The sequence below is a fragment of the Mus caroli genome, unplaced genomic scaffold (genome assembly GCF_978045245.1).
Source record: "Mus caroli unplaced genomic scaffold, Mus_caroli_1 scaffold_10, whole genome shotgun sequence".
In the NCBI taxonomy this organism is placed as follows: domain Eukaryota; kingdom Metazoa; phylum Chordata; class Mammalia; order Rodentia; family Muridae; genus Mus; species Mus caroli.
The window spans coordinates 93,825,070-93,837,294 of record NW_028227265.1 but is presented as its reverse complement, the minus strand read 5'-3'; the positions used below and the strand labels follow the sequence as shown (position 1 = coordinate 93,837,294).

The 12,225-nt window shown below is 47.8% G+C and overlaps 1 protein-coding gene across 1 annotated transcript in view; it reads right to left on the bottom strand.

Moving 5' to 3' along the window:
- The window catches only part of Lonrf1 (LON peptidase N-terminal domain and ring finger 1), a 31,982-nt gene extending 20,495 nt beyond the window's left edge, over window positions 1-11,487 (bottom strand). Inside the window, exon 1 of the mRNA XM_021170270.3 lies at window positions 10,716-11,487. Within this exon, the coding sequence (XP_021025929.1) occupies window positions 10,716-11,406 (691 nt within the window). The 5' untranslated portion in view covers window positions 11,407-11,487. The remainder of the gene's footprint in view (window positions 1-10,715) is intronic.
- Between the last annotated feature and the right edge of the window lie 738 nt (window positions 11,488-12,225).

Below are 12,225 nucleotides of genomic sequence, written 5' to 3'. Positions count from 1 at the left end.
GTTTTAAAACTCCTGCCTAACTCCTTGAGGGTCAAGTGTTAATGGAGCAATTACTCGGGCTGATGCCACTGGAAACCAGTGATGTCACCAGTGAGTCCACACTACACTGCTGTCACTTCTGAAGAGATGAGGCTCACCCCACTCACTCACTCACCCATCCCCCTTCTTAATCATACAAAGGAGCCAAACACCTCAGGCCCTTTGAATAACCAGACATACAGAACGTTCCCTCTCCACATAAACTTTCAAGAAAGCTGACTGAAAACAGCCACCTGTCCTGTCTGTGTTGCCACCCGAAAGTCAACAGCGATGGACCGGCTGTACAGCACCTGACTTAGGGACCCTGGAGTAAGCAAAGGGCTTTACCACCTGTGTCATCGAGGAGGCGCCTCAGTCCACAACTGCAGGTGTCCACGGCACCCAGCAATTGCCTGGCACACCATGTACTTTGGTGAAAAGTGAGATGCTGAGGTGCCATGCTTCGGGCTAACCATACCGAGGGTAGTTGCTGCAGTTCTTATAGCCTGGCACGGGGTGTGCACCCATCACCCCAACATTCAGGAGTCTGGAAGATCCTGAATTAGAGGCCAGTCAGGTCTGCCTGGGAAATTCGAGGACTACATGGTGGGATCTGACCCACCCACCTCACCCCCAATCTAAAAAGTACAGAGGACCTTAACTTTGTGATCTGATAGCTGTTTCCTGCCCCCGTCCCCCGCCCCTGGACCAGGCACAGATCTAATTCTCTGCCATTACTTACCTCTAGGGTCTGCACCCTCAATTTGAATTTTCACCCTAACATCACAATCATATTTCTATCAGCCTGCTGTGGCTACCCTCATGTCAGCTTGTTCTCCCTCTTGAAGTCCTTTCACATTTACACCGCTGATATCCCAAATCACAGTCATCCTGAGCGTGGCCAATCCTCTTCTTTCCCAACTCCCCTGCCCGTGGCCCTAAAGTTAGGCTTCCAGACTCTCTTCAGTCCTATTACAGAGGCTGGCTCTCTCCCGACACTAGCCTGTCTTCACCATCTACAAGACAGAGATGACACTGACAGCCCTGCCTCTGGCAGCCTTACTTCTTCCCAATGCCTGCTCTGTAGATGCCATTCTGCATCATGACTCCTCCCCCCTGCCCCATCTTCCTTCCTTCTCGCTCTAGCCCTTACATAGCCCTCTTCTACTCTGGTGACTTCTCCATCCCACGTGACTCATCTCGCCATCATCCTCACAGGATGCCTCTCACTGGAGCCTGTCTTGATCCAGGCTGCCATTTGGCGCATCAACAGTGTGTGTGTAAAGCTGGACTCACTGTCACCTGAGGCAGGTGACAAATATCCTTCACTCCACCATGACTACAGAGTTATTAAAACTTTGAAAAAAGGATCCCATGCAGTAGTAGAGGTGTGTGCATGCCACAGCACCTGTGTGGAGGTCAGAGGTCACCTTGGCCATCAAGTCCTCAGCCTCTACCTAAGGACAGGGTCTCCCTCATGGTTTGCTGCATATGCCACGCTGGCTGGCCACTCAGCTTCTTAAGATTTTCATTTTCCCTTCCCATCTCACTATAGAGATGCTATGAACACAGACACATGCTACCACACCTAGCTTTGTTTGAGTGTTCTACTAGAGATTCAAACTCAGGTCCTTTGCTTACACTTTACCTGGTAAGGCACCGCCCCATGCCTTTTTATAATGCTGGGATTGGTGGCTCAGGTCTGTAACCTCAGCTACGAGGGGGAGAAGCAGGAAGATCTCAAGTTCAAGGCTTGCCTAGACAACTTAGTGAGACTCCTGTCAAAATAAAAAAGTGAAAAAGTAGCCAGGCAGTGGTGGCTTGCGCCTTTAATCCCAGTACTTGGGAGGCAGAGGCAGGCGGATTTCTGAGTTAGAGGCCAGCCTGGTCTACAGAATGAGTTCCAGGGCTACACAGAGAAACACTGTCTCGAAAGTAAAAATAAAAAAGTGAAAAAGGCTCGGGATAAAGTTGGTGTTAGACTGCTTGCGACCCATGACCCTACATCAGCAGTTCTCAAGCACTGGGTGCAGAAGGTGTGCTGTGCTATGCTGACCGTGCCCTTTACTACAGGTGCACAGCATCTGAATGCAGCTACATTTTGGGACGAGTGCTCTTTCCATCATTTTCTCCTCGGACCCAACTCTGACAGTGTTTTGTGATCTTAGACAAACACTAAAATCTGACCCATCTGAACTCCCCGGTCAAGTTCTCATTTCCTCTTGCTCTGGGTACTGCTGTCATCTAAGGCAAGCTGCCTGTGCACATCGTGGGCTGAAGGCCTTCTCCAGCCACGGCTCCCCATCAGTGTGCCAATCCGCAGAGATCCACAGCATTGGCGGGAATCTTAAAGCTGCTTCTTTAACCCATCTTAAAGATTATTTTTTTCTGCCGTACTGCAAAGGTTCTAAAATGCGTACTGAGAAATTGAAAAATAAAGAAAATTAGGAATTAAACTGGATATTTAAATGGCGCGTTCTGTGACTTTAGCATCTGGGTGGGTGGAGGGAGGATGGAGAACTTGAGGCCCGTCTGCACAAAATGAATTCAAGGTTAGCCTGCATGATACACTAAGAACCTCACTCCCTATCATCTTTAAGTGAGCATCTATACCATCAAAAAACAAAATCGGCGGCAGTGAGGCAAGTGGTACACTCTGGGCATCCAGGAAGCTAGTGACAGATTAGCTTCTCTCCAGCTGTTCCAGCAGTGATGAACAATGGGTCACATGTCTCTACTGTCACCAATAACTCAGACCATTCCCTTCTCCAGAAAACCATCAGAGATAGGTCGGGATGAAGTGCTCTCCGCTGTCACGGGATGGGAATTTGGGACTCTACGTGTGGACAGTCATCAGGGTTCACACTATGATCTTCAGTTTGACGGGTCTTCAAATACCCCATGGTGCCAAATAACCATTATAACAGTACTGCCAGGTAGAATTCTCATCCTACCCAGGAGACCGGCAAACCAGCTATACTAGGTATCCCAGTGAGCATGAGTCTATAGGAGGCAAAGAAGGTTTCTTCAATAAAGATGGGAGTCATGATCATGGGCATGACTATGGAAAGAAAGAAAAAGTAGTAAAGATGAAAAGTGCCTACCTAAGATACAGTCCACAAAACTCAAAAAGGTCAACAAGCTGAAGGGCCCAAGTGAGGATGCCTCAGTCCCACGTGGGAGAGAGAAGAAAGCAATCACAAGTGGGGAGGGAAGGAGAGAGGGGCCTGGGAGGGAAAGTAGACAAGGGGGGGGAGACTGCTGGGGGGGGGACCTGATCTGGTATTGGGTGAGGGAAAAGGACTGAAGCCCTGAGGGCCAGCATAAAAAAAAATGTAAACAGGCAACCTTAGGAGGTAGGAGGTTGGGGGAACCCCCCCCCTAGACTGCACCAGAGACCTGGGAGGTGAAAGACTGTCAGGACTCAAAGGGAGGGACCTTAGATGAAATGCCAGACAGTAGGGAGAGGGAACTTATAGAGCCCACCTCCATCAGAAAGACAAGGCATCAAGTGAGGGAGGGGGTCGCCATTCCATAGTCACAACTCTGACCCATAATTGTTCCTGTCTGAAAGAACTGCAGGGATGGATATGGAGAGGAGCCTGAGGAAAAGAAGGTCCAACGACAGGCCCAAAGTGGGATCCAGCTCAAGGGGAGGTCCCAAGACCTGACACTATTACTGAGGCTATGGAGTGCTCACAAAAAGGGACCTAGCATGACTGTACTCAACCCAAAAGACCCACCAAGCAGTTGAAAGTCAGATGTGGATATTTGCACCCAACCAATGGACAGAAGCAGCTGACCCCTGTGGTTGAATTCGGGGAAGGCTGAAAGAAGCTGAGGAGGAGGGTGACCCTGTAGGAGGACCAGCAGTCTCAATTAACCTGGACCCCAAGATCTCTCAAACACTGGACCACCAAACAGGCAGCATACACCAGCTGATATGAGGCCCCCAACACACATACAGCAGAGGACCACTGGGTCTGGGTTAATTCAGAGATGATGCACCTAACTCTCAAGAGACTGGAGGCCCCAGGGAGTCATGTAAAAAAAAATTAATTAATTCTAAAAAAAGATGAAAAGTGCCTGTCATTTCAATGGGAGTATTACAATGACAGGGACATCATTTAAATGATCACTTCAGGCCCTGTAACTAAATGGTCTGAAATATCTTTGAAAATCTGTAAAGAACAGCTTTTCAAGTTGCCCCGTTTCTTTATAGAAATTTTAAAAATCAACATCTAGAGCTTCATAGTGAAATGAGCACTGTGCTTACAGTTTAATCACACTGATAGCTTCTCAATGCTGGGCTCTACCTATCTTTCTACCCATCAATCTGTCAGTCTGTGTATGTGTGCTTTAAACAACATGTCTGTCTGTCTGTGTATGTGTGTTATAAATGATCTCACAGTGAACTGAAGATCACCAATTCAGCCAGACTATGTAGCCGGCAAGCACCAAGGAGTCCCCTTCTTCCTCCCCGGCCTTGGGCTTACAGGAATACACTAACATGCTCAGCTTTCTCCATGGGTGCTGGGGACTGAACTCAGGTCACTAGGCTTATGGAGCAAACACTGCGTGCTCATTTGTTTCCCCAGTCCCACCTGCGAGTTTTATAAAGGGGAAAAGGCTTATTTACATAACAGAAGGTGCCACAGTTTTTAATAAGATAGCTTAGGATGGGTGAATTGTACAGATTAGATATACTATGGAGTAATTATTTTAATTATATTTTCCATTGTACTGGATGAAATCTCTTGCCAGCGTATCATTTTGGAGAATTTGGGAGAAAACATTCAACTTGATAGTTTGAGATGGTGATGCGGGTTCTGGCAATCAGAACCAGAAAATTCAGTGGTTCAAGTTTAGTAGTTTGAGAAAACATATTCGTTACATTTATAGGTAAATTATACAGTATACATTCTGTAAAAGGCTGTAAGGACTTTTAAGCTCTAATTGAACACACGGGTCTAAATCTATACACGCTACTTTGTTCTAAAATTTCAGAAGTTTTTCATTAAATCAGGTTTGATTATGACTGGTCCCACCAGATGCTACACGTTCACCTAAGCATAAAAATTCATGTTGATGAAATTATTTTTTTTTCAAGGAGAACAAAATGTCAATGTACAGTCAGATAAAACTCTGAGTGTTTTACTCAAAGTATTCCTTTTGAGGTAAAGCATCATGAAGCTGAATAATGAGGAGAGCGAGCCCTCCCTAGGCATCTTATGCCACATTAGGTTTGACATTTTGGTCAGAAGAGATGTGTGTCTCTGGCAGTGATCCTGTATGATTCAAATATCACCTAGCTCTATGGGCTATTCCACTTAGACATGTGGGTAACATACAAAGAAACAGGCTAAAGGCACACCTTTCAGCAATGTGAGACTCTCCCCACGAAGACTCTAGCTTGTGTGCATGCATGCACACAATGCCCTTATTAATGGACTTACTCGTCTCTCTTATTTATATATTAAACTATCAAAAAAGCAATGATTAACAAAAAAATAAACTTTACTATTACTTTTTGAATAACCACAGGTAAGGAGAAAATCAATGCCAATGGATTTTCAAGTGATTTTACAAATATCCGAGGACACATTAAGAGCACAAACAACGGATTCCAAGATAAGAGTTCAGATTCTCTTTGGGTAGTTTAACTCTTTGACTTTCAGGTTCCCCACCTACAAAATGCTTTCCTATAAAATACTCATATCTTAAAACTGTTGCAAGAACTGAATAATATAACACATGGAGAGAGCAGGGGAGGGGGGGGCGACTGGATGGCACAAAAGTGTTGAAGTAGTAGCAATAACATTGTTGATAACTCTGCAACACTTTCAGAATGTAATAAAATCAGCAGGTTAACTCTTAGTACAAGGTTTAGAAAAGGCTTTCCCACCTTGTCATTTACCCACATGAATCTTAGACCTGGTGAGACAGGTCTTTAGGGATCAGTAATATAGACTGGACACTACAGCTGTCAGATATGAGTCAGAGAATGGAAAAGTTGAAGAGAGGCCTCTCTGCCTCCTCCATTAGAGTGCTCTTAGGTAACTCATCTTCTCTAGCAACTCAATTCCAATTCTGAAGAACAGCTTGCAGTAAAAGAAATGGAAAAGATACAATGTTATCTAAAATGTACTTGAGGCTGGAGAGATGGCTGGACCTTAAGAGCACTTACTGCTCTGGCAAAGGACCTGGGTCCATTCCTAGCTCCCACACTAGGCAACTCACAATTGCCTGTAACTCCAGTTCCAGGGTATCTGATACTCTCTTTCTGGCTTCTGCAGGCACTTGTATGCATGTGACAGATATACATACATACATACATACATACATACCATGTATTTACACATACATGCATGTACACACATGCATGCATGCACACACACATTTAAAATGTAACAAATCTTTTTAAAAGTTACTGTACAAATAACTATAAATCTAAGGTAACAATATTTTGGTATACTTTGCATTCTTTGATGAATAAAAGACAGGTAGAATATGGAAAGTACTTATTTACAACTGGACCCTTAGAAGGTATTTATAGAACCAGGATTTTCCATCTTCTACAACAAAAACACTGCTATTTTAGATACATTTTAGTTACATGGCATTGTAAAGACCTTTCAAGCCCCTCATTAACTAAAAGACTGCTATAGTATCAATTCATTAGAAGTCAATAATTAATAAATTCTATTTCTAAAATATTTTGAATGAATATTATTTTGCTATAATTAAAGAAACCAGTAATACAAACCATGTAATGACAAGGACTTGATTTTGTCCTTTATTGTATTTTCAGGACCTACAGCATACAGCATATGTTCCTGACATATCAAAGGCATTCAGTAAATAGTTGTTGAATAAGGAGAGTTAGTATTCCTTAAATGCTAAGGCTTTCATCTACTCTATTTTCAGAGGCAAGTCACCCTGTTTTCTGCTTAGGTCTAACTTGACTATGTCTTAAAAGCTGTCAGAAGCTCTTGGATTTTTTCCCTTAGTCCGTGGACTAGAAAAACGGATGCTTGCCTTTCAACTCAAGGGTTTTATGCAGGTCAGCGAAGATGACTGGAATGAAAAGAGTCTGTGCACTCTAAGAAGCACATAATTGCCAGAATTAAGTCCTTTGTGCAGTAAGGTATAGATACGTTAAATACAGAAGGGTATATAAATACATTAAAATGCAATCATTCAAAACTGGTTAAATTGCGGTAGCTATCAAAACCCTTTCCATTCTCTTTAAACATATCCAGAATGTATTTGATTTGACCAATCTTTTTATAACTAAAACCTCACTCCCCACTACCACCCCCCCCCCTTCCACAGAGAAACTGATACTGCAGGATGCTACTAACTGGCAAGTGTAAACTACAATCAGGGTTTAACCTTTATTTAGTCAAAATGTATATAAAAAATGGAACTGAACTTAAAACCACAAAGCTTAGATTTCAGTTTCAGCTAATTCGCCTGACCAGCACAAAGCTTTTACGTTGTAAAACCTTTCTACCGTCTTCTGGGAATTTTACTGTGTGAGGCCTTCTTCCGAAGCAGTTTTGTTTTCGCCCAATCAGTTCTCACAGCAGCCCTCTGATGGGGAGACCACACTCATGGTTTAGACAAGGAACCCAGAGCACAGAGAGGTCAGGCCACATACCCAGGTCACACACCGGGTGACGGCTGTACTGGGACTCTGGTAGGCAGTCTGCCTCCAGTGTGCAGAGCTCTGTCATGAACTATAAAACATCTTTGGCTTTAGAGGCCTCAACATTCTTCTGAAGGGCCTCTGTAGGACCCATTAATACCTATAAACCTAATAATATAAAGACAAAGTCTGGGCTGGTGAGATGGACAAAGGTATTTGCTGCCAAGCCATTCTTCCCAGGTCTGACATAGAAGGCTCTCATTCCCACAGTGTCCTCTGACTTCCATATGCACACCACAGCATGTATGTATGCATGAGCAAAAAGGTAAATAAATGAAAAACATAAAAAACTAAAAAAATACCTTCCTTAAACAATTTAAATAAAAAAAATGTACACAAACACACATACACAACACGCAAGCACGCGCACACACACATACACTTTGACATTTTTAAAAAGCCAGTTCAAATGGTCAACCACACTGTTCTGTCTTCATGTGGAGAGTGGGAAACACAGGAGAGAGGGGTCAGTGTAAAAAATCCAGAATAAAAAGACTCCACTCCACAGTGGGATCAGTTCAAAAGGCTCCAGTATAAAAACTCCACGCAGGAAAGACTTTTACATAAGCTGCTTGAATACTGAGAAGAAAGTTATGAAACATCTCGGAGTTAATACCAAAAGATCAATGGATTAAATGTTATCTAAATATATTTCAATGCAACAGACCCTTATGTAATCGCAATGGGAATTCTGATGTTGGCAAGGGTTTCCAGGCTTTCTTTTTCTGTCGACAAGTTTAAGTTTGGTTGTGTGTGGGCCAACTGCAGACTAGATTTTTTTTTTCTAATAATATTTGTTTCATTCTAAGAAACATGAAAAAATACAGCAAGGGCTTTTTTTTTCATTACCCAAAAGGACAGTACCATTAATAACTATAGTTGAGCAGTGATACAAATGCCTTTCAAATGCTTCCATAGATAATAACTCACCAACTCCAAAAAAACAAAACAAAACAAAACAACCAACCAACCAACCAAAACTTAACCTTAACAACCAGACAGACAGACTTCTGAGAGTGACTGGGTTGCTTGTTTGGAAGGTTAGAGATACAGAGCAGATCATTGCGCGTGCCAGGCAAGCACGCTACCCCTGAGCTCTCCGCCTACTCTTCTTAATGCCCATAAATTATGAATCACATACAATTGCCCTCTACCAACTCAAATATGTTTGGCTCTATAACTATTCTCCTTTTATCTCACACAAAGAACTCAAGGGAAAAATATTATCACTTTAGTATCGCTGAGATACATATTCAGGTGTAGAATGACTGGTTTTTGACAAGCCCACAAATAAGAAAAATAAAAACCCAATAACATAATAAAGTGAAAGGCAAGAAGAGACTTGCATTCAGGTCCTGAAAAAGGGGGTGGTTACACAGCTTGTAGGCCAATCTCACATTTGGTCTGTGAAGTTGGGAAACAAAAGAATTCATCATTCCCAGCTTTTCCTGTTCAAGATGATATCCTGGTAGACCCTAGAATCTCAATACTGGGCACAGAATGTTGGAAAGTGGAGGGTCTAAGCTGCCCAGACAAGCCACCACCCAAGTGACTGTTGATAAGTCACCGGTCCAGTCTCTGCTTCCTCATTAAGGTCTGACCGCAGCCTGATACTGGATGACTGGTCAGTTGGCTCCAGCCCCCCCACTCAACTTTATTCACCCAGATATCCAGAGTCACCCCCAGCAGAATTGTGGACTCCGAAGTGTTCTGGGTTTGTCATCTTAGTTTACTACTGCTTGCTCATGAAGCTTCTGGGAGAAAATGAAAACATGCCAGAAAGATATTCCTGAAGCTACTGTCACTTGCTCAGGATGACTAAAAGAGTCAAGATAATAATTTCAGTTACAAGTTTATAACTTATCTAATACTTAAATCAGTTCAAAATTCCCAATGTCAATGATTTCCTGGGGATTAATCCTATAAGTAATTTCTCGTGGTAGGCAACAGACACAAAGCATGGCCAACATCAGGTGACCAACTAGGATAAAGTTGACATTTGGACCTGATCTTTCACATAGGCGGCTGTGAGCCTATTAATGTTTAGTGACATCCTTGGACGGGCCACCAGATGTCTGTACCGACAGGACTCCTACAAGAGGTGGCCATTTGAAGATGTCTCTACATGCTTTTCTAGATAAGGTCCCTTCCCCAGTCAGTAGAGAACCACGTTCCAGGATCTAAAGAGGAACTCTCGGTTTTACTAAGTTTACATGGCCCTCTTTTTTCCCCGCAGCTTAAAAGCCATCTTAAGCTCTAAGCAGGAGACTGGACCAAGCTGCTGTTTCTTGGATACGAAAATATAAACAAAAGACCTACAAAGCTTCCCTTCACAGGTCTACTGTGAGCAAGGCAAACTCCTCACGGAGGCTACTTCTCTACCAACACCAGGGGTACGTGGGAGCACGCACAGAGGGCCGAGGAAGCAGGATATGAGACAGGCAGGTGGAAGAGGTTCCAGGAGCAAGAGATCCTGCAGGTAAGAAGAGGTGACCACCTCGGGGACAGCCGGCCACCAACTCGGAGCTGGGCCGTCGTTGGGCCTCCCGGTGCCGGTGCCCGCGCCGGGCTCCCGCCACGCCCACTGAACGTCACCCGTTACACAACGCCCCCCCACCCAGCTTATGCAATTCTGCCCTCCCGCGGCTTCTAATTGCCCCGGTGACTTTAGTGCAAGACCAAGGTAGACAAGGTATCCCCCGAGCCTCCGCCAAGCCCGGGGATGCTCGCCCCCACTCCGGCTGGGGTTCCCGGCCAGAGTATAGAGGGAAGCCTGCGGCCCCCACCCACTCCGCGCCCAAGCTCCGCGGCCCCAGGTCCCCGCTGGGCGCGCGCACGAGGGAACCTCGCATCCGCGCTCCTCCCCGCGCCGCGTCACTTGCGGCTCCCCGGCGATCCCCACCGTGACCGAAGCACCCCGGGGCGCCGCCCCCTCCCACACTCGCGATCCCCGCTCTCCCGGCCCCGCACCGCAGCCCCGCATCACCTGCTCGCAGGGCGTCGCAGGCGGCGGCCAGGGCCTCCCGGTAGCGCCCTTCGTGTAGCAGTTCCCCGAGGCGGCCGGCCGCCCGCGCGCGCTCGCGCTGGCCCGGGAACCACTTCTCCGCCAGGTGGTTGAGCACGACGCTGGTTCGGAAGTCGGCGATGGCGGCGGCCAGGGGCGGCGGCCGCGGGGTCCCCTCCGAGGCGGCGGCGGCGGCGGGTGGCAGGCGGTCCCGGCACAGGCGGCAGCGGGCGCGCAGCTCCCTCCGTAGGCAACGGCGGCAGTAGCTGTGGCCGCACGGCACGGTCACCGGCTCGCTTAGGAAGCCCCGGCAGCTCAGGCAGCTGAGCAGCCCGGCCGCGCCCGCCGCGGGTGCCGCGCTCCAGCGCAGCCCGTGGCGGAGCCGGTAGCTGAACACCAGGCAGTCCACTAGCGACCCGAGGCGCTCGGGCCTGGCCGGGGCCCCGCGGCGCAGCGCAGCGGCGAACGCCTCCAGCGCTCCCTTCAGGTGGCCGCCCAGCGCCAGCAGCTCGCCGCGGCGGAGCAGAAGCTCCCAGCGCCCCGATTCCGCGCCCGCGCGCTCCAACCGCTCGCCGCCGCCGCCCACTTCCCACGGCCCGTTCCGGCTCCGCGGTCCGCCGGACGCCTCCCGATTCCCGCCCGGGGACGCCCTCGCCACGGCCGGAGAAGACATGGCCCGCGCAGGGCTGCTCTGCCGCCGCCGCCGCCGCCGCCCGCCGCCGCCCGCCGCCACGGTCCGGGAACCTCCGGGGCGCGCGGCTCCGCACGCGGCCGGCGAGCAGGGGGGCGTGGCGCGCGGACATGGCGGGGCGGCGCGCGCCCGGGGAGCCCCCTGGGGGCGGGGCCTACAGAGGAGGGGCGGGGCTTAGCGAGGCGGAGCGGGGCGGGCCTTGGCTTCTGCGGCCGGCCTCCTAGTTCACCCGAGCTGGCCGGCCGGTCCCGCCCTTTCTGAGCCCCTCCTGGAGAGGGACGCGAGATCAGATGATCCCCAGCGGGGATCTAATTGGCTTCTCTGACGAGGAGGGCTTGGCTCGTGACTGAACAAAGCCCGAAGTCTCCCGTGCGGCCTTCGAGCTGACACCTCTTGTATCCGAGGTCCATCCCCAGGCCTATAACTTGGGCGCTGTGCAGTTCGCATGTGCACCAGCAGTGCTGTGACCCCAAACCTGCAGCACCTGAGTAGGTACTCCTCCTGGCCGTAGGAAGGAAACTTTGGGTGGGTCTGGATGCCCTGGGTTACGGCCGGCCAGAACAGGCAAAGGGATTGTGAATGCACGGTGTGATTACTTTGAGACTTAAAACTGAAATCTGCCAACTATATACACACACACATTCCACGTCCAGAGACCACTTCCTTTGGTTAGTGCTGACTTGTGATGAAGTTGATTAAGAGTTCAAACGAAGAAATGAACTGTCCAAAAAAGTCCGATACTTTGTGAGTGACCTTTAAATTTTAATTTAAAAAGTGCAATACAGCAAAACCCCCCATTAA